Below are 20,877 nucleotides of genomic sequence, written 5' to 3'. Positions count from 1 at the left end.
ACCTCAGCATCCCCCCAGCCTGACCCCACACTGAGAAATTAAACATGCTCCAGGCTTCCCTCCCACGGGGCTTCCCAGCCACCGGCCTACCAGGAGAAGAGGAGGGGCCAGTGCCAAGCTGGAAGCAGCTGAGGGACTGAAGGTCAGAGAGTGGGCATCAGGGATGGACGATTAACCAGCCTGGTGGCGACAGGGGTCCAGGTGAAGTCTCAAGGAGCCGCCCCCATTGTGTTCAGGGTTTATTGCCACTGCGTTGGTCTGGCCGCCTCCCCAGTCCTTAGCCCCAGGCAGAGCCAACCTGGAACCTCATGGGGGCGGTGCCCTGGGCTCGATGGGGTCTCTAGCCCTGGGCTGTGAAGGGGCAGGGCGATGATGCTGCCTCGTAGAGAGGCCAGGGGTCAGGGGTCAGTACGTGATCATGAAGCGGAGGTAGAGAGCCAAGTCCTCATCCAGGAGCCAGGCCAGGACCTCAGCTTCAATGTCCCTCATAAAAAAACCAGGATGCTGGCCAGGTTCAGGCAGAAGGCCAGGTCAAAGAGGTGGTCTCGCAGGGCGGCCGTCTCTGCCCCCTTGTCCTCCTGCTGGGCCATGTCCAGAAGCTGCCACATCTCCCCCATGGAGGAGGCCACAAAGTGCTCTTCCAGCTGTTCTTCATCCTGATCTGGGCACAAGAGCAGAGTCTGTCCCGGGGCCCACCTGCCCAGCGTGTAGGCCACGGGGCGGTCACCCCACTCCTGCGCCTCATATAGGTGCTTCTGACCCCAGCCATGCCCCCTCTGGCTTCCCCTCCTCCTCTGGGCATCCTCCCCCGACAGAGATGCCTGTGGGCACACACACACACATGCACACGTGCAGAGGCACTCATGCAGGCGCCCTGGAACTCAGCCAGCCCAGCCAGGCTCCAAACACCAGCCTGCTGCAGCAAGCCTTGGCTGCCTCCTACCACTCCTGAGGAGCAAGCAGGCCTGCCCCATATACCTCGTCCCCCAGCTCCCCACCTGTGGCCGGCAGGGCCTCCTTCTGGTTGCTCTCCGCAGAGTCTGGAATCTCCTTTGGCGGCCTCACCCCCTTCACTCGAAGCAACAGCAGCAGGAGGGTAGCCAGGATTGCGACCCTGTGCAACTGGGGACCCAGAGGTGTCATGGGCCTGCCCCCCACCCCCTGCCACTGCCCCACAACCTCCCCTTCCCTTGCCCAGCCCGGCCCTCACCCCTGCCCTGTGTCGTCTTCCTGCCTTCCATCCCATGGGGCCTCTAGCTTCCTGGGCTCTGTGAGGTCACAGTGGAGGCCCAGCTCCCAGAGGGTTCCATTGCCCCACAGGGGGAGGCAGCCAGCAGGGGCCAGGGAGGCTTCTGGGATGTTCGGAGTGGGTGTCCAGTGATAAAGACATTTCTGGACTTTTTGGTCAAAGATTCTACAGAAGGATCCTTATTAAAAGAGTGGACGTGCAGAACAGAATTCCAAGTTTTCAATGGAATTCATCTGGAATCTTCTTCAAACTGCTCCCCTGTACCCCCCTCCCCTCTAAAACACAAACTGAATTCACCTGCTTTGGGCTGTGTACTCATTTCGAGGACCATCCACGTAATGTGAGACTGAACAAGCTGGGTTCCTTTCTTTTGAAAGAATTAACCCTAGACTAGTCCCAAGGAGCTGGAAATGTAAGTGGTCCAAATGTCTAACTCTTCCAAGATATGAGTCTGTTCCATTTCCCCCAACTCCTCCCTCAACTCCAGTCCCTCGTGTCCCTGGGGTTTGGGGGACACTATAAGGGACCCTGAAACTCACAGGACTTGAGGGAGAAGCTATTGGGTGGTGGGTGCGGTTCAGTCCCAGATCCAAAGGCCAGGCAGAGGTGAGCCAAATGCAGGGCCAGAGTCGGATGTCAAGAATATCCCAAAGTGACGGCAGGTCTTCTTGCTTCCACCAAAGCTCCGTCAGGAAGCCGAGGTCCGGCTCACGTGGTGCAGCAGAGTGAGTGAGAGCCTATGGTGGGACTAGTCTCTAGGCAAGGAAAACGAAGGAAGTCAGTCTCTACTAAAGACACCCCCAAGGAAATGAAGGGTGTGGCTGGATTCACACCTTCTACTACATCGCTCACTGCCATTGAGTGGCGGTAGCCTCGTGGTCCCCCTATAAGACGGGGCAGAACTTCTCCTGTGGGTTTTGAGACTGCCGTTCTTTACAGGAGCATGAAACTTCATCTTTGTCGCATGGGGTGACTGGTGCTTCTGAACCACTGACCCCTGCATCATTGCTAGCATAGCAGGGAGTGTAGCCATGGGCAGAGAGTCCAGAATAACTTCTCACGTAGGAATCATGGCTAGAAGGGCCAAAGCAATTGGCTGTTAGGCACATGGCTCCTGGACAAGTTGAGGGGAGAGCCCAGGGGTCTTTGACTCCCAGAGAAGGGCCTGCGGTTGGGTGGGAGCACCACTTGGATACCTATAAGCGACATGTCAGGATTGTATGGAAAAATTGTTGCGATGGTGTCTCTTGGGCTATGTGTACTTAGACACACACAGACGCACACATGTTCATGCATGGACCCTTTCCATCATTAGATCCAGCGTGTTCATGGGCCCATTATATAGACGAGGAAACGGAGCGAGTCAAGACCACTCAGTGAGGGGCCAAGCAAGATCATGCTGGGCGAACCCTTGTGAGTCTACACAGCAAAGCCCCCCACTCCTGCCCCCCACCCGTGCCCAATTAGGCCTTCCCCTAAGTGGGTGGCCCGCTGGCACCCCAGGGGCCCAGGCCTGAGGCAGAGATGAGCGTGACCCCTGAGGGACCCTGGGCTGCTGCTTCACCTGCAATGGACTCAAGCCTCGGCTGGGGTGTCGGAGAGGTTATGTGGAAGGCAGGGTGTGTGTGTCAGGGGGGTGTGTGCTCGGAGAGCAGGCAGCGCTTTGTCCATGCTTGTCCCCATAGTGTCACCTCTCACCTAGAGGCACTGACAACACTTGGGGGAAGGCGGACCCAGGGTGGCAGGGCACATGGACAGTGCAGCAGCAGGACTCTGTGTACACTGGGTGGAAGTAGCGAGAGGGCTGGAGAAGGGGGTGGATGCTGAACCTGGGGAACCAGTACCGGACGCTGGCCAAGAACAGGTGACAGGAACACACCCACTGGATTGAGGTCATGGAGCTACTGGCCAGGTTGAGCCAGTCTGAGACCAGGAGAGGAGGCACAGCCTGTGGGTAGGGGGCTGCATGGACCCAGAGAAGGCTGGGAAGAATGAGAGGGGCACAGAAGAAGAGCCAGAAAGGAGCAGGGACTCCAGGAGATGGGGTCCAGGTGTAGGGAACGTCCAAGGTAGAGGGGCATTGTGAAATTAAAACTCTCCGCACTCGCTCCCATGCAGACTGTCCCTGTGGATTTCTGAGGCTTTATGGGAGCAAAAAGGCCCATCTGTCTCCCTCAGAGTGGCTGGTGGATTTGAACTGCTGACCTTGTGGTTTCAAACTGCTGACCTTGTGGTTAGCTGCCCAATGGGAAACCTACTCTGCCACCAGGGCTGCTTCTGGGGCAGCAGGACTGTGGGGTTATGACTTGACCCTCACAGCTGGGACAGGAGGGGCACATGGGCCCCACCTAGGTCCTCGGACACCCTCCCCCACCAGGGGGGCAAGATCTACTAGGGCTTGCAGGACCATTCCAGCACCTGCTCCTGCTCCTGCTCCATGCAGCTCTGACTGGCAGCCTCGCCCAGCCCAGTTCCTCAGCCCAGTTCCTCACCGGTGCTTTCCAGTTCTGCCATATCTTCTCATCTATGGCCCCCACCCCCTTATCACTCTGCCATCTCCTTAGCCTGGGAGTCTCAGGGCTCAGAGGCAATTAGAAACCAGCCCCACACTGCGACCCCTGCCTCTCCCTCCCTCCCTTCCTCCCTCCCTCCCCCTATTCATTTTCCTTGAAGGCCTGCTCTCTGCAGGTCACTGAGTCCAAGCTGTCAGGCAGGCTCTGTCTTGTGGCACAGGAGGGGGCGGCCCAGTGCCTGAAGCCCCACCCCAAGTAAGACTGTCCCCCATGTGTCCCAGTTCAAGTATCTTAAGTCAAGGTCACAGGGTCTGTCTTGAGGATCTGGCCGGTGCCATTGGACATCTGCTCTTCCGACAGTGGACGGATCTTGGGCCTGGTCTCATGCGCCCTCCAGGCCCCTGCGCTGCTAATGAGACATTTTTACAGCTCAGTGCAAAGCAGTTCCCAGAAGATAGCACTTCCCCCAATACAGTGGTGTACCTGCTGAGCTCCACTCATCCTGCTGGCTGGCTCACTCCCAGAAGAGGCCAACCCAGAGGTTAGCAGCCCTTGCCCTCCCCACCCCTCACCTCTCTGCAGAGGCTGCACCCCTGGCGCTCCCCTGACTGGCCTCTCCACGTGGGGTCTCCAGTTTGTCACCTGTGTTCCTCCCTTGAGGTGAAGCAGAGGTGAGCACAGGTAGAGCAGTCGCAGGCTCTCCTCCAGCAGTGTGACTACTCTGAGTTGCAGGTTAGAAGACCGAGCTGAGGAATGCTGACAACAGGCTGTGACAGGACCTCGTCCCAACAGCCAGAGGTCTTCCTGCCCCAGACCCTGACCTGCATGGGCCAGGGTTCTCTGGGAACATCTTCTATCTGTCCTGGGCCCTTCCCAAATCCCCTGCCCTAGGCCACTACTAGGAAGTGTCCCCTCTCCTTTATGGATCCCCTCCCTTCAGGCCCCGTGCTGCCCCTGGCTCAGCTGGAGAGAGGGCTCCTCCCCCTGCAGGAAAACCACACCCACTCAGGATCCCACACAAGGAACAAACGCCCAGGCTCACACAGACAAACGGACACACAGACAGACGGACAGACAGATATGCATGCACAGGCTCACACAGACAGGCACACAGGTATACACAGACACACATTTACATAGAATAGACACACAGACACAGAAGAGAGACAGGTCACACTGACAGGAACACACAGGCATATAGATCAAGACACACAGTGCATAGACACATAAAACACTGACACGTGCACACACACACACACCCCGGGGTATCCTCAGGGTCCACCTGCTTCTAGGAGGCAAAGTGCTCCAGGGTCCTGGCGGGTGGCATGGGGGCACCTCCACTCAAGGCTAAGCGACCCTGGGCCCTGCTGCAGAAGCGTCTGAGCTCCTGGTTCATCAGAGAAGGGAGCTGGCAGCGGCGTCTGGATGAGGCCCACATGCAGCAGCAGAAGAGGTGGGTACCCCGCACCCCCAGGCCAGGCTGCCTGTCGGGGGGCAGGGCAGAGGACAGCCAGGGCGTCGACCTCAAGGAGGAGCAGCTGGGAGACAGGAGGAGAAACCCTGTATGGCCAGCTCACCAGTCTTAGGGACTGCCTTGGTGAGGCTCCTAGAGGGAGCATTTCAGGGTGGCCTCCCAGGTGCAGGTGGGCCACTGCCCACCTTCCTGCAGTGTTGGGAATCCAGTCTCACCTGCTGCACCAGCATCCAGCCGCCCACAGCAGCCTGAGCCCTCCTGCTGGATGGCTGCAAGCTGACCACTGCCCCCATCTTAGGCCCCAAAGTGGAACCTTCAGCCTTTGACTACAACAACTCTTTGGAGGGTAGCTCTATAAGGGGCTGGGCAGGTCTCAGAAAAGGCCGTGGGTTCCAAGCAGCCCAGCTGCCTGCTCCCTACCCTAGGGGTCAGACCCAAACCTCAGCATTAAGGACAGGGCTAGGGGACTGGGCATCGAGGGGTCAGGTCTGAGTCCTACCTATTCACAGAGAACTCCCCTCTTCCAGCTCAGTGGCCATGGGAAACAGTCCTGGGGTGGGACCCTGCTTCCCCTCTACCTCAGCCTTCGGCTCACTGTGATGTTTTGCTGAGTCCTCCCCCCTCCTCACCACCCTCTGACAGAAAAAGGCAGCGAAGAACTAGCCCCCCAATCACACAGAGGAACTGGCAGCCCAGTCCCCAGCAGCCAGGAGAGGACAGACAGCGCACAGGCCCTCAACTTGTGCTCACTCTCCCTTAGGATCCGAGAGTCCCCACTGCTCCAGGCAGCCAAAGCGAATGACCTGTGTGCCCTGAAGAACCTCCAGCTGGACAGAGCCTGCGACTTTGCACAGAGAGGTGAGCAAGCTGGCAATGGGCGGGTCAGATGGCTGTCCCAGCACCCTGACTCTGGGTGTTTTCAAAAAGGGCAAAGGGGTCCAATGGGCCCGTCCTTGTGGGGCTCTGGAAGGACCTGGCATCTCTGCCACCACCCACACCACCCCCAGGAGCCCTGGGGGAGACGGCGCTGCACGTGGCTGTGCTCTACGACAACCTGGAGGCTGCTCTGCTGCTGATGGAGGTGGCCCCGGAGCTGGTCCGGGAGCCCATGGTCTCTGAGCTGTATGAGGGTGAGGCTGGGGAGCAGGCCTGAGAGGTGTGATGGGGAGGCTGGGGAGCAGGCCTGAGAGGTGTGTGGGGAGGCTGGGGAGCAGGCCTGAGAGGTGTGTAGGGAGGCTGGAGAGCAGGCCTGAGAGGTGTGATGGGGAGGCTGGGGACCAGGCCTGAGAGGTGTGATGGGGAGGCTGGGGACCAGGCCTGAGAGGTGTGATGGGGAGGCTGGGGACCAGGCCTGAGAGGTGTGATGGGGAGGCTGGGGACCAGGCCTGAGAGGTGTGATGGGGAGGCTGGGGACCAGGCCTGAGAGGTGTGATGGGGAGGCTGGGGACCAGGCAGGAGGAGCTGGCTGTAGGGTAGAGGAGTAGGCATGTCAAGTCACCTGCCTGAGCATGTGGGGAGCCCCCACCCCATAGCTGATGCTCACACCTCAGCACTCAGCCCTCGACCTCCACCCTGGGGAAAAGGTCAACCCTCGCGGGGGACAGTGCCCCTGACACCCTCTCTGGTCAGGCCAGACCGCGCTGCACATAGCCGTCGTGAACCAGAATGTGAACCTGGTCCGAGCTCTGCTCGCCCATGGGGCCAGCGTTTCCGCCAGAGCCACGGGGACCGCCTTCCGTCGCAGCCCCCACAACCTCATCTACTTCGGTGAGAGCTGGGGTCCTGGCGGGCATGCGCAGGGTCCCGCGCTCCTGTTCCCCACGTGGCCCTGAGCTGAGCCGGGGTGTGCTCTGCCCCCAGGCGAGCACCCGCTGTCCTTTGCCGCCTGCGTGGGCAGCGAGGAGATCGTGAGGCTGCTCATCGAGTACGGAGCCGACCTGCGTGCCCAGGACGCCCTGGGTAAGAAGGAAGGGGCCTGGGGGGAGGTACCCGGCCTGGGCGAGGCGGCCACGTGACACCCTGTCCCCCAGGGAACACCGTGCTGCACATCCTCACCCTGCAGCCCAACAAGACCTTCGCCTGCCAGATGTACAACCTGCTGCTGTCTCATGATGGGTGCGGGGGCGACCCCCTGCAGTCCCTGGACCTCGTGCCCAACCACCAGGGCCTCACCCCCTTCAAGCTGGCCGGGGTGGAGGGCAACACGGTGGTGAGGACACCGCCAGCCCCGGCTCCTTGGTGCCCTGGTCCCCACCCTGGCTCTCAAGGTCCTTGGGCGCATGCTCCCTGCCCCCAGCCCAGGTGGGAGGGACCCTTTCTCTACTCCACCATGTCGCTCTCCTGTTGTCTGACTGTCCCTGTTGGTCCTTCCTGATGTCCCCTGTTCCCTACCACCCTCAGAAAACCAGCCCTCGGACTCTGGGAACAGGATGGGAGAGGGGGCTGGGGTCACAGAAGAGCTGAAGCTGTCCACTCCAATGGTCCTTGTCCCACCCAGTGACCAGCCCCAGGAAGGTGGCCGGTGGTCCTTGTTCCCACCCACCCCTGGTGACTGTCCTCAAATAGACCACCAGCCCTTTGTCACTGCCTCCCCGCACCCCAGATGTTCCAGCACCTGATGCAGCGACGGAAGCACATCCAGTGGATGTACGGGCCGCTGACCTCCACCCTCTACGACCTCACCGAGATCGACTCATGTGGGGAGGAGCTGTCCTTTCTTGAGCTCGTGGTCTCCTCCAAGAAGCGTGAGGTACAATGTCTGCGAGGGTCAGCCACTGTCCTGCAGGGGATGGCTTCCTCCACCTTGGGGAAATCCATCTGAAACAGACTCTGTTCCCACCACCCTCCCTCTCCTGCTCCCTCCCATCTGAGCCCCAGCCCTTCCTGCTCCTCAGCTTACATTTCAAGTGTGCCACCTTCCTCTTGAGAGATACTTCTGCCCTGCTGCTCACCTGATCATTCATTCATTCATTCATTCATTCATTCATTCGGAATAGGGAGTAGCTGCAATGTCCCGGGAGTTGAGCGTACAAGGTGCCTCCATGAGTTGAATGAACTCAATGACATCTGGTGGTATTCCAACCCTTAGTTCCACCAGGAGCCCTTGATTCATGTATCTTATGGAGAAAACAAGACTAGAATGTCCTAGACCTCTGGCCCTTACCGAGCAGGTATGCCTGTATCCTCTACAGGCCCCAGGGGGAGAGGTATACTGTCCACTGATGACTCATCCCTCCTCCTGGGTTTAGAATCTGTTCTTCCTGCTGAGACCCTCATCCCATCCATTGCCCCCTGTCATTGGGAGCTTCAACCTCTCACTGGAAACTGCCCATCAGAGGAGCCTTTCACCTGGACCGGGGAACCTCCACATCCTGCCATCTGTACCCTCTGTCCCCCAGTCCACAGGGTCTGCTGGGGAAATCTGCTGGAGTCCTCCCATTGCTCTCTGTTTCCTTACCAAAAGAAAGCAAACTCCCTACCTCTGTGTCAAGATGTAGGATGGCCTGGCCTTTGTCTCCTCCACCACTTCCAAGAGATCTCCCGACATCCCCACCACACCTCACTGGCATACGGGCCATGGCTTCTCGTCATACCTTCTTGCTTTGCAACTGAGGCTGCTTTGGGGAATGAGCTCTCTCAGTCCCTCCCTATTCAACCACCTGCTGCTCATCCTTCAAAGCCTCTCTAGTCTGCAGCCCTTACGCGGCAAGGCCCAGCATACAGAATCGCTGACTGCTTGACTGAAAAGGGAATGGCCACGCCCTGCCCTCTGAGTCCCAGCCATGGTGTTGGTCAAATTAAGCAGCGCTCTCCACTCCTGCAGGCACGTCAGATCCTGGACCAGACGCCCGTGAAGGAGCTGGTCAACCTCAAGTGGAAGCAGTACGGGCGGCCGTACTTCTGTGTGCTGAGCACCATCTACCTGCTCTATATCATCTGCTTCACCATGTGCTGCGTCTACCGGCCACTCAAGTCCCGTGGATACAACCGCACTCACTCTCGGGACATCACCATCCTCCAACAGAAGCCCCTGCAGGTGAATCTTCTCACACTCCGGGTGATCGGGGCAGTCACACAGGTGGGGGTGGTACTGAAGCGCAGAATGACCCCTCTCTCTCCCAGGAACACCGTCACTCACTGGGGCCAGGTAGAAGGTAGGCATGGGCACGGGGACCAGGGGGGGCACATGAGAGTTCATTTGTCTGTTTGTTCAGGAAGCCATGGCATTTTTCTTTCTTCTTTATTTTCTTAATTAAATACTTTTGTTGGGGACTCTTGCAATCCATACGTTCATCCACTGTGTCAAGCACATTTGTACATATGCTATCATCATCATTTTCAAAGCATTTTCCTTTCTATTTTCTACATCATTTCCCTTTTTACTTTCCATATCATTTTCATCATTTTCAAAGCATTTCCTTTCTACTTGGGCCCTTTATTCAGCTCATTTGTCCCCCTCCCTCCCCGCCCGCCCTCCTTCATGGACCCTTGATAAGTTATAGAATATTATTTTCATATCTTTAATCATCCTCTGTCACTCTTTACCCACTTTTCTGTTGTTCGGACCTCGTGTTGATCCTTGTGATCAATTTCCCCTTTCTTCCCCCATGTTCCCCTTCCCCTCTTGGTATCTCTATTCTCATCGTTAGCCCTGAGGGGGGTTTCTATCCTGGACTCCCTATGTTTGGGGCTCTTATCTGTAGCAGTGTACATGTTCTGGTCTAGTCCGATTTTTAAGGTAGAATTGAGGTCACGATAGTGGGGGGAAGGAAGCATCAAGGAACTAGAGGAAAGTTGTGTGTTTCATCATTGCTATACTGTACCCTGACTGACTCATCTCTTCCTTGTGACCCTTTTATAAGGGGATGTCCAATTGTCTACAGATGGGCTTTGGGTCTCCACTACCCGACACACACCCCTTTATTCACATTGGGTATGATTTTGTTCTGTGTCTTAGATGCCTGATTCCTGATCCCATTGACACCTCATGATCACACAGTCTGGTGTGCTTCTTCCATGTGAGTTTTGTTGCTTCTCAGCTAGATGGCCGCTTGTTTATCTTCAAGCCTTTAAGACTCCAGATACTATGTCTTTTGATAGCTGGGCACTATCCAAGCTATGACATTTTTCATGAACATGGAAGGAGTGCTTGGTATTGTGAACCCAAGACATTTAGGAGATGTTTTGTCATTAAAAAGAGAGCCCTGATTACAGGTGGTTACACATGGGGCTGCCATCCACGAGGTCAGCTGTTCGAAACCACCAACCATACCACGAGAGAGATGCCTCTCGACTCCTGTGAACAGCTACAGTCTAGGAAACTAGACACAGGAATATCACGATGAGTCAGCATCGGCTTGATGGCAGTGAGTTTGGTTCAGTTTTCTGCTCCCATAAAGAGTTATAGTCTCTGAAACTCACGGGGGCAATTCTACCCTGTCCTGTGGAGTGGCTGTGAGTCTGTGGAGTGGCTGTGAGTCAGCATCCACTTGATGGCAGTGAGCATGACTTTTTTCTACTTACAAAGAAGATGGAAGTTGGAAACCGAAGGGAAACTGTTGAGCTAAAGAGGAAAATCGTGTTCCAAGCACCTGCATCCCTTGTGGGCTGTTAGGACAACACAGAAAGTCCCCCTGTCCACTGTTCTCCTCTGTGTACTGTCAATAAGGCGCATTAGCAACACTGTGCCAGCTGCTTCACCACCTGCCCTACTCGCCCCAGAAGGATGCCAGGATTAGCGGCAGCTCGAAGTCAATAATCTCCTTGCCCCTTTGTAAATCTTCCTTTCACGGATGTCCTTGAAGACCTGGGTGTGTGAGGATGCGTGGGGTGTGGAGGAGATTGACAATCTGCCCTTGAAAGTTGCAATAGACTTTCTGTGTGTTGCATGATTAGAGCGCACTTCTGAAAATAGAGATTCAACAAGTGTATTTCCCATATAGAGTCTGATTGCTTGTGGGTGCCACATATGTTACAAGGTAAGTGTTGGACTGCTAAGATTAGTGGTTCAAACCCAGCAACTGCTCTGTGGGAGAAAGATGAGGTTATCTGCTCCCATAAAGATTTGCAGCCTCAGAAGCCCTGTAAAGGGTCACGATGAGTTGTAATTGATTATATGGCAGTGAGATAGGGATATGCTAAAACAGCTGAAAGGGGTCTTCTGCCATTTCTATATAGAGTTGGTGAGTCTTCTTTTTTTTCATCTCCTTCCAGAATGGTGCTGGAATCTGGATCAAGATTATACTAAATCTGTAGATGGCTTTGGGTAGTGCTTACATTTCCACAATGTCAAATCTTCGTATCCATGAGCATGGTTATTCTATTTATATAGGGCTGTTTGGGTTTATAGTAGCGGTATTTTATAGTTTTCTTCATACAGATATATTGTTTCTCTGGATATATTTATACTTAATAACTTCATAGTTGGGGTGACTAGATATATTCATCCATTATGTAGATCTGTTTTAGTTTCTAGTAGTAGTATTTTATACTTTCCTTTGTACAGGTATTTTGTTTCTCTGGGTATATGTATTCTTAATAATTTCATATTTTGGCTGACTATTATAAAGAGTATTGTTCTCTTGGTCTTTGTTTCAAAGCTCTCTTCATTAGCTTTTGTTTGTATGTCGATCTTCTACCCTGACACTTTATTGAATACTTTAATAACTTCCAAAATGTTCTTGCCTAGACATTGGGATAGTCTATGTATAGGATCATATCATCTACAGGTAGAATCTTACTTTTTCATTGCCAACGGAGATGTCTTTACTTTTACTTTCGTACCTAGTAGCTCTGGCTAAGGTTTCCAGGACAATGTTGAATAGCAGTGGTGAAAAAAGGCATCCTTGTCTGGTTCCCATTCACGAAGGAAGTGCTTTCTGTTCCTCCCTACTTAGAGTAACCTTGACCATTGATCTTGCATCCATGCTTTTACTAAGTTGAGGAATTTCCCTTATATTCCTATTTTTTTAGTGTTTTTATCAGAAATTGGTATTGGGTTTTATCAGATGCCTTTTCTGTGTCCATTGATGTGAACATGTAGTCATTTTCATTTGTTTTATTTATGTGATGATTACATTGATTATTTTTCTAATATAGTTCCATCTTTGTGCATGTGACTTGAATCCCACTTGGTCAAGTGCATTGATTTTTTTTTTGATACATTATTGGAACCTATTGACTAGGATTTTGTTGTGAATTTTTGCATCTATGTCTTATACTTATATATATCAGTGTGTCATACTGTGTGTGTGTGTATTGCTGAAAGTTATGCCATCAGTATATCCCATACCCAAACCCACGATGAACAGGTTACACCAAGCTTCCAGACTAAGCACAGATCGAAGGAATAGAATGCTCACTTCTGAGGGGTTCACCACGGAAACCTTTAGAAGACAAGAGAAAATTGTCTGATAAAGTTCCAGAAGATTAGCCCCCTCAGCTTGGAAGGCATTCAAAAAACAACTTGGAAAGAGCTGCCTCCTCCAAGTAGACTAAAATTTAAAAACATGGATGGAGTAAAGCTTTCAGGACTTTCAGTGACTCTGGATGAGAAGAAACAGCTACAAATCCACCCATTAAGAATTAGAAGATGGAAAGTACAAAGTATGAGTCGAATAACATAAGTCCTCAAACATGAAATGGAACACATCAAATTCCATCTCCTAGGCATTAATGAGCTGAAATGGACTGGTATTGGCCATTTTGAGTCAGACAATCAATCATATGGTTTACTATTTGGGGACTGACACATCCAGAGGGGTGGAGTCACATTCATCATAGAAAAGAACATTTCAAGGACTGTCTTGGAGCACAAGGCTGTCTGCAACAGGCTCTATATGCCTGCAAGGAAGTCTAGTTAGGACTATCATTATTCAATTTATACACCAACCACTAAACCCAGCGATGGGGAAAATGAAGAATTTTACCACCGTTTTTGGTCTGAAACTTATCAAACATGATATTGATATTCTTTGATAATGAATCTGGTGATGGGAATGTGAAAGCTGGAAACAAAGAGGAAGGATCAATAGTTGCAGAATAAGCCTTGAGGGTAGAAATGGTAATGAAGATCAAATGAGAGAATTTTGCAAGACCACTGACTTCATTACAAATACCTTTTTCCAATAATATAAATGGACACTATACACTTAGGCATTACCGGATAGAATATACAGAATAAAATAGACTACATCTGTGGGGAAAGTTGATGGAGAAGCTCAATCTTATCAGCCAAAACAAGCCCAGGGGCCAACTGTGGAACAGTCAATCAATTGTTAAAGAGACTGTCTCATCCCTATTTAAGTGTTTTGACTTTTCAACAAAGATCACTTGTCTCTTGGTGGATCTATGTATTTCCGAGTTGCAGTACTGTTGTCACCTATAACTGTTCCATTTGGTCTCTCTTGTCTGTGTTGCAGAGGGTCTACTTGAGATGTCTGCCTCGTTCCTCAGCTTTTACTTTATCATTTTTTTTAACTTTTTTTTTTACTTTATCATTTCTTCTATTCATTTAAACTTCTCTAAAGAGCAATTTTCAGTCTCTTCTGACATCCATATTAGTCTTTTCTTTCTTGTGTCTTTTGATAACTTTTAACTTTCTTCGTGTACAGGGCCCTTGATAGGACCCCACACTCGGCATGTTTTCATCCATTAGGCTTCAATGTTTCAAATATGTTCTTGAGATAATTTCTAAATTCAGGTAGGATATATTCAAGGTTGTATTTTGTCTCTGAAGGACTTGTTCTGGTTTCTACAACTTCACCTTGAACTTTCATATGAGCAAGTGCTTGTTCCACAGTCAGCCCCTGGCCTTTGCTTGAGTTGATGATATCATCTCTTTCTACAGATGTTGTCAATTTGATTGCTGTGTTTTTCATCAGGTGAGGTCCATGTTTACAGCCACCATTCATATTGTTGGGGAAAAAAAAGGTGTTTTCAACAAAGAAGTCGTTGGTCTTGTAAATTTTTACTAAGTGATCTCCATGGTCATGTCTGTCATCAAGGCATCTTTCCCAACTACTGATCCTCCTTGTCTCCAACTTCCACATTCATCACCTGTAACCATCAATGCATCTTGATTGCATATTTGGTCAATTTCATAATGCATAAGGTAATAGATTTTTGTATATTTGGCACTAATGGTTGGTGTGTAAATTAGAGTAATAGTCATATTTACTGATCTATCTGGTAGTATGTGTTATAATATACTATAGTATGTATAGTATATATATATATATATATACTGTCAGGGATAGGATAATATATATAAACATGTAGAATAATACATAGGTGATGTATACTTTATCTATTACAGATATCACCTGTATATTTATACAGGTATAGATGATCCACCTGTGGCTGATATAATATAGGTGATATGCCTATAATATCCCAAACATATATTAACAGGTGATATATGATAATATATAGGTGATGTGGAGGTAGTATATAGGGTAATGCATATTAATTTTTTATATTACCCTAGTAATGACAGTACTACTAATATTATGTATTATCCTAGTATTGACAGTATACATACTATGAGGTTACTATGAACGGTGGTATGGTGGGCTATGCTTTGTGCTGCCAATCACAAGGCCAGCAGTTGGAAACTCTCAGCTGCTCTGTGAGAGAATGGTAAGGCTTCTGTGAGGAGTTGGAGCCTCGGAAACCAACAGGAGTTTACAGTCCGACCGGGCGGGTTACTATGAGTTAGAATCAACTCAGTGGCACTCAGTTGTGGATCACTGGCAGCACTGGACTTTAGCCTAGACCTTGCAACATTTTAAAAATAATAAATGTGACTATTTTCTCTTCTATTTGCCATTGCTCCTGGCGGAACAGACCATATCATTGTCTGGCGCTAATGCTCAAAACCCGTCTACGCTACTTCACTAACGCCATGATTTTGAACGGTCCCATCTCATTTTTAATGAATTCCAGTCTTTCTAGCCGCATACTCTGTACACTCCAATAATCTGTCTGATTGTTCATGGATGGATGTTTGTATCCATTTCTTCTGCTTTTGAGTCATGCCACATCAACAAGGGAAGGTCCCAGAAACTGTACTCCATCCACATGATTAGTTGACTCTACTTTGAGGAGGCAGCTCTTCCCCAGTTGTAGTCTGAGTACATTCCAATGTTTTTTCAATTTATCTAGAAGTTGACTGCCAGGTTATTCTTACACCCAGTTGGACCAGTGGAAGTAGTGGGCTTAGAATCTTCATGAAGAAGATCTCCAGACCTTTCTCTTGCAGAGCTGCTGGGTGGGTGTGTTAGTCTGGATGGAAAAGAGAAACAAATTCATAGACACTCATATGTGTATAAGAAAGAGTTTTATACAAGAGCAGTTGTATATTGAGAAAACATCCCAACCCAGCCCAAATCAAGTCCATAAGTCTGATATTAGCCCATATGTCTGATACCAGTCTATAAAATCCTCTTCAAGCTCAAACAACACATGCAATGATGTCAGATGCAGGAAAATCACAGGCCAGTGGGTGGAAAGTCTTGTGGATCCAGTGACAGTGGAAACATCTCAGCATTTGTGTGGGTCTCCACATGGTTCCTACACTTTCAGGGCTCTGGCTCCATCAGCAAGCTCCAGGTGGCTTTTCAGCAGGAAGACAAAGCAGAGAGTGTGTGTCCTGCCTCCAGTGAGCTATTTATCTCTATTGTGCCTCCAAATAAGGTGATCAAGCTGTGACCTCATTGACTGGCTAGACTTCACCCCGTCCCTCAGGTTGATAGTAGACCATGTAACTGCCACAGTGGGTTCAAATGGCTGCCCTTCAGTTTGCAATTGAACACCTAACTTGCTCCCTTGGGACTCTTAATCCACATGTATAGGAGTGAGGACTCCACACATATTTTTCAGGGGACACAATCCAGTGCATAACAAATAGCCTAATCATGAGGAGCCCTGGTGACATACTAGCTATGAATTGGGCTGCAATCTACAATCTACAAGCAATCGACCATCAGCTACTCCTCGGGAGAAAGAAGAGCCTCTCTATTTCCATAAAAAGTTAGTCTCAGAAACCACAGGGCCAATTCTACACTGTCCTATAGGAAAGCCGTGAGTCAGAATTGACTCAATGGCAGTAAGTTTCTTTTGTTTTTTAATACCCTGATCTGGGAATATCATTTCTATCACCCTTTTTAACATGCTGTGCCAAAGCCAGGGCTGGCAGTGAATCTCAAAGTTTGGAGTTCTCTCTCTCCCTCCAGAGTGAGGTTGGGGATCTCAATCTTCTCTTTAGGGATCTATTGCATGAGAGGTTCCCGCCTCTAGAAGTTGAGCTGATGGCGGCCTGCTACAATCGATATTTATTTGTCATAATGAGGGAGCGCTGGAGTACTGGGTCAGGAGGTCACATGTGGGGCCCCTTCCTCTACCCACAGCTGCTGAGTTGTGACTCTTTCCCAGTCTTGATAACAGACACCCTTCTCTGATGTGTTTGACTGACTGGTCAGCCTCATTCTCCACTGCAGAGAGTGGACGTTGGCCAAGTTGATCCTGAATGGAGGAGCCAGAGCATGAGATGAATCCTTAGGCAGTGGCCAGTGTCATTTGTGTAGAGTATACATCAGAATCCCCAAAGAGCTTTTCAGGAGATGCCAGGGTCTTCTGCAAGCCCATCAGGTTAGAATGTCCAGAGCTGGGCTGGGCCCTAGGGCTTGAGCACAAGCTTCCCAAGGGGAGTTAATGGGAAGTCTGGTTAGGAATCCCCAAGATTAGGGGGTCTAAGCAGTTCTTTGTGGAGAGCCAGCAGGTTCCCCTCCCGGGGACCCAGGAAGGAGTCAAGGGCACAGGGCTGGCATTTGCCGGCTGGTTCTGGTGTCCTTCCACTCCTGACCTTCCCGACAGTGGAACAGTCCAGTAGAGCCCCAGGCCTTCACCTCCACAGCTGACATCCCCTCCCACCCTCAATGAAGTATGATGGGCAGCCTGGTGAGAAAGATCTGGTTGTTGACAGTTTTTGAAATTTCCAAGCCATGTGATCAAGCAAGGAATTTCAGGCATGGTTGGGAGACATTCCCAAGGTGGTGGTGGTGGGGGGGGGTACTTCTAAGTGCATCATTAGTCAGGCCTGCTTAGGTGACCTTGAGCTTTTGTTACTGTCTACAATGGAGTCAGCTCTGCCTCGTGGCCCGCGGCATTCAACAGAAAGGAGCATTACCGTGTCCCGTGCCATCCTCAGGACAACTGCTGTACTCACGCCCGTGTGTCCTATATGCTTTCTGAGTAACCCAGAGGCTCACCTGCCAGTGCTGTGTCAGACCCTGGATTCAGTACTTTCTGATAGCCAGGCACCATCTGATTTCTTCACCACACTTTGTAAAGCACCCATATCTTCCGTGATCTCTTAATGAGGGCAATTACCATGTTTTATTTTGATCGATAGGGTTTCGGTGGCATATTTTCATAGAGTGTCAGTGGAAACAAGGGAAACCCTCTCTGAGGTGGATTGACACAGCTGCCCTAACAATGACTTCAGACATGCTACCAGCCATCCTGAAGTTGGTGCTCTGTTCTCCATCAGTTCACCAGGAGTGGGCGCCAACTAACAAGAACCAATTTCAGAAATAATTCACAAGACTTTCTTCCTACTCTCTCTTAGTCTGGTAGCTCTGATGAAACCAGTGGGTGGCCTAGCTTCCAGTATCCCAGCAACATGCAAGCCACCCCAGTATGACAAACTGACAGGTGACTGGTGGGACACTGCGCTCTGAATCTAGAAATCCCAGGAAGGTCCTATTAATGAGGACTCCTTGCTTCCATTTGTCTTCAGATGGATAAGTCCATTGCCACTTTCTGGCTTCCTCTCTAGCTATATTCCCCCACTGCCTAACTCTGAACAAGTCTGTTTGCGTTGACCTGCCTTCTGCCCTGCCCTCCTCATTCTTCCCATACTTGTTGATAGAGCACTTTCCACATTGTGTGCCGGGGGAAATTAGTAAGAGCCACGGCCCCCGGCAGCAAGGAGCTCCAAGATTCCTGGTAGGACCATGACCATTTCAGTGAGCTGGGGCGAGGACCTCACCATGTGCTCACAGAAGGAGAAGGAGTACCTAGGGGGAATGTCCACCTAAGCTGAGTCCTGAGCAGAGCATGCTGTGGGAAAGGACGTGAGCCAACCAAGCAAGATGAAACCCTTAACAACTTCAGTCTTTTCTCTGTTTATCATGACATTATCTATTGGTCTAGTTGTGGGGATTTTCAGTCTTATTTACATTGAGTTTTTATCTACACTGAAGACTGCAGCCCTTGATCTCCATCAGCCAGAGCTTCAAGTCCTCCTCACTTTCAGCAAGCAAGGTGGGGTCATCTGCATATGGCAAATTGTGAATAAGCCTTCTTCTAAACCTGATGTGCACTCTTTTCGGCATCTTCTCTGATGAGTCGCCCAGCATATAGATTGAACGAGTATGGTACGAGGAAACAACCCGATGCACACCGTCCCGAATTTGAGCCAGGCAGTGCTCCGTGGCTCTGTTGGGATAATTGCCGCCTGATGCGTGGAGAAGCTCCACATGAGCAGAAGGAAGTATTTTATGCTCCCCAGTCTGCTCAGGGCTATTCCTAGTTTGTTAGGCTCCACGCAGTCGAACGCCTTGGCACCGTCAATAAAACGCAAGATCCATCTGCAATCAGCGCCGACGCCCCTTGTTTCATGTCCTCTTTTGAATCTGGCCTGAACCTCTGCAAGCTCCCTGTCAAGGGACCGCTGCAACCATTGTTGGGTGATCTTCAGCAAAATTTACTCACATGTGATATTAATGATATTTTTCTATGATTTGAGCATCATGTTGGACAACCTTTCTGTGGAACAGGTACCAATAGGGATTTCTTCCCTTCATTTGGCTAAGCAGCTGTCTTCCAAGTTTTCTGGCATAGACCAGTGAGCGCTTCCAGTGCTTCATCAGCTTGTTGAAACCTTTAAATTGGTATTCTGTACATCAATTCCTGGAGCCTTGTTTCTGGCTTGTGGTGCAGCTTGAACTTCTTCCATCGGAACCACTGCTTCTTGCTCATATGCTACCTCCTAAAATGATTGGCTGTGGACTAGTTCTTTCTGATACAGTGACTCTGTATTCGTTCCATTTTCTTTCGATGCTTCCTGCATCATGCAATGTTTTTCCCAGAAAGAGGTCTTTGTATAAAAGCTCAAATTATAAACATCCAACTTTTAGAAAGCTATGGGGGACAGAGATATAAATAGTCCTACTATCAGGCAGAGATTATTATAAACTCGATGATGGTGGCTGAAACTATGGTCTTATAGAATACCTGATCAGCTGACCTCCCTCTTGACCCATTCTGAATTTGTTCTAGGTTTAAATATTTCTCGATTGTTTCTCAACAGAGGTTTTTTCCTCTGCCTTATTTTAATATTGCCCGAGGACTTTTTCTATTCTTTCTCTTTTTTGTCTTTGCCATGATTCCCAGTATATAAAGCACAGAAGGGGCAGATGTCTAGAGACAATAATTGATGCAATGGCTTGTCAGGGATATGGGGGTGGAGGGAGAGGTTGAGGGGAATTGGTGAGCAAACAGTGAATACTGGAGGAGGGCAGCTGCACTGGAACCGATTGCGGCGATGTATACACAGCACTTCTTAAAATATGACTGAACTATGGAAGTGTATGATACGGGGATTTTATTGTGATAAAACTGTTGGGAAGAAGAAATAAAACCTAACAGATTTTTTTTAACAAAAGAAAAACTGAAGGGAAATACATGTGAATTACCTCTGGCGAATCTCCCCCTGAGCCTTGCCCAGGCAGGTGAATAGCCTCACTGTCACACAGAGTGCACGGGAAAATGGATTATGGCAGGAGAAAGTGAAAGCCTGACAACTTACCTTTCGATCTCTCTTTTGACCTACTTTCCAGTTGTTCTGGTTTTTAATATTTTCTGTTTTCTTTTCAACTAGAGTTTTTCTCTGTTTTATTATTTTTGCTAGCTTTTTTCTTTTTTTTTTTTTTGCTAGCTTTTTTACTCTGGTTTTTGTTCTATGGTAGATGAGATCCAGGATGGGTGAATCTACAGAGACAGTAACTGGATTAATGGTTCCCTTGGGGTATGGCAGGGGAGGTTGTGCGGAAATGGGGAGCTAACAACCAGGAGAACAAGAAAGAAGAAAATGTTCTACACCTCTCCTTGAGATGATTGGACTGTTGAATTGTGTGATATTTGGATTATGTCCGAATCAAAGCTTTCCTTTTAAAAAAGACAAGGTTCCATAATAATAAACACCTACATTTGGACTCTGAAAGCATATTTTGCCTATGGGATCTTTCAATATTGCAACTTGAGGCTTGCATTTTTCTTGAGTTCTTTTAGTTAAAGGTATGCATAGTGTGTCCTTCCCTTTTGTTCTGCCAACTACAAGTTTTTGCACATTTCATTATAATATTTGACTTTTCCTTCTTGAACTGCCCTTTGAAATGTTCCGTTCAGGTCTTTGACGTCTTCATTTCTTCCACTCTCCTTAGGTACTCTATGAACAAGAGCAAATTTCAGAGTCTCTGCTGACATCGGTTTGATCTTTTCTGTCCTTCTTGCCTTCTCCATGGCCTTTTGCTTTCTTCATGACTGATGTTTTGCCGTCTTCACACAGCTCCTCAGGC

General features: G+C 49.9%; 2 protein-coding genes across 2 annotated transcripts in view; one reads left to right on the top strand and one right to left on the bottom strand.

Moving 5' to 3' along the window:
• Positions 1 to 485: 485 nt before the first annotated feature.
• On the bottom strand, positions 486 to 1,143 carry LLCFC1 (LLLL and CFNLAS motif containing 1). Its single transcript, XM_075557425.1, has 2 exons — positions 999 to 1,143; positions 486 to 661 (listed from the first exon to the last, which is right to left on the bottom strand). The coding sequence occupies exons 1-2, from the start codon at positions 1,141 to 1,143 to the stop codon at positions 486 to 488; spliced, it is 321 nt and encodes a 106-aa protein (XP_075413540.1).
• Positions 1,144 to 5,087: 3,944 nt separating this feature from the next.
• TRPV5 (transient receptor potential cation channel subfamily V member 5) overlaps positions 5,088 to 20,877 on the top strand; it is a 38,699-nt gene continuing 22,909 nt past the window's right edge. Inside the window, exons 1-8 of the mRNA XM_075557767.1 lie at positions 5,088 to 5,215; positions 5,997 to 6,094; positions 6,244 to 6,366; positions 6,866 to 7,003; positions 7,097 to 7,195; positions 7,267 to 7,445; positions 7,839 to 7,985; positions 9,060 to 9,272. Coding sequence (XP_075413882.1) covers positions 5,088 to 5,215; positions 5,997 to 6,094; positions 6,244 to 6,366; positions 6,866 to 7,003; positions 7,097 to 7,195; positions 7,267 to 7,445; positions 7,839 to 7,985; positions 9,060 to 9,272 — 1,125 coding nt within the window. The remainder of the gene's footprint in view (positions 5,216 to 5,996; positions 6,095 to 6,243; positions 6,367 to 6,865; positions 7,004 to 7,096; positions 7,196 to 7,266; positions 7,446 to 7,838; positions 7,986 to 9,059; positions 9,273 to 20,877) is intronic.

The sequence above is a fragment of the Tenrec ecaudatus genome, chromosome 9 (assembly GCF_050624435.1).
Source record: "Tenrec ecaudatus isolate mTenEca1 chromosome 9, mTenEca1.hap1, whole genome shotgun sequence".
Taxonomy (NCBI): Eukaryota; Metazoa; Chordata; class Mammalia; order Afrosoricida; family Tenrecidae; genus Tenrec; species Tenrec ecaudatus.
This window is presented reverse-complemented; position numbering and strand designations above follow the sequence as displayed.

What these genes read in the sequence shown, in the direction of transcription:
- LLCFC1 (XM_075557425.1), bottom strand. Translation starts at nt 1,143, where the DNA reads ATGACACCTCTGGGTCCCCAGTTGCACAGGGTCGCAATCCTGGCTACC. An exon ending in GGAGGCCCTGCCGGCCACAG is followed by an intron (nt 662 to 998) that starts GTGGGGAGCTGG and finishes TCTTGTGCCCAG; the next exon opens with ATCAGGATGAAGAACAGCTG.